At 29.6% G+C, this 964-nt stretch overlaps 1 protein-coding gene across 1 annotated transcript in view; it reads right to left on the bottom strand.

Moving 5' to 3' along the window:
- Positions 1-590, bottom strand: part of CBG15594 — a gene marked incomplete at both ends in the record, with an annotated part of 6,063 nt that extends 5,473 nt beyond the window's left edge. Inside the window, 3 exons of the mRNA XM_045236212.1 lie at positions 308-396; positions 442-472; positions 521-590. Of these exons, the coding sequence (XP_045095746.1) occupies positions 308-396; positions 442-472; positions 521-590 (190 nt within the window). The remainder of the gene's footprint in view (positions 1-307; positions 397-441; positions 473-520) is intronic.
- Between the last annotated feature and the right edge of the window lie 374 nt (positions 591-964).

The following is a 964-nucleotide window of genomic DNA, read 5'->3' as shown; positions in this document are numbered from 1 at the left end:
AGGCGCGTCGCGGTTGCGTTGCGCACGCTAGTGGTGTTTGGGCTCATTTTGAAGCTCAAAACTTGATTTTTCCAAATTTTTTAACATTAAATTTTTCTGTAGACGCCAAGAGATTCAAAACAAATATAAACACCCCTAGGCACGCAACGCGACCGCGGCGCATCCAACGAAACTAGTGAATTGTCAAATTTGAGTAAATCTAGTCATGTTTAGGCTCATTTTGAAGCTCAGAACATCCCAAACAATGAAATAGCAATGTCAAGCCAATTTGAAAAACTTTAAACCTAAAAAATCTTCAAAAACTCACCTCCTCCTCCTTTCTGCCAGTTAAAAGTTGTATATAATGTAATAAAAAATACCAAAGAAAACAATGAAATACAGTAGAACAGATTTTTTCTGAAAATTTAAGAAATTTCAGAAAAATTGACTAGAAAAACTCACACATGAAATCGACGACGGAATGTTGAAAATTCTGAAAAAAGGCAAACTCACTATAAGGCAAAATTTTCAAAAAACTCACTTTTTGAAACATCATGACTACTGTAATCAAATAATAGTAAACCCGTTTCTTCCTCTTTTGGATATCGCATTTTCTGAAAAATTCGAAAGTTCAAAAATTCAAAAATTCAAAAATTCAGAAATTCAAAAATTCAAAAATTCAGAAATTCAGAAATTCAGAAATTCAAAAATTCAGAAATTCGGAAATTCGGAAATTCAGAAATTCAGAAATTCAAAAATTCAAAAATTCAGAAATTCAGAAATTCAAAAATTCAGAAAAATTCAGAAATTCAGAAATTCAAAAATTCAGAAATTCAAAAATTCAAAAATTCAGAAATTCAGAAATTCAGAAATTCAAAAATTCAAAAATTCAGAAATTCGGAAATTCGGAAATTCAGAAATTCAGAAATTCAAAAATTCAGAAATTCAAAAATTCAAAAATTCAGAAATTCGGAAATTCAGAAAT

Source organism: Caenorhabditis briggsae (genome assembly GCF_000004555.2).
Source record: "Caenorhabditis briggsae complete genome, chrIV, whole genome shotgun sequence".
Lineage (NCBI taxonomy): Eukaryota > Metazoa > Nematoda > Chromadorea > Rhabditida > Rhabditidae > Caenorhabditis > Caenorhabditis briggsae.
This window is presented reverse-complemented; position numbering and strand designations above follow the sequence as displayed.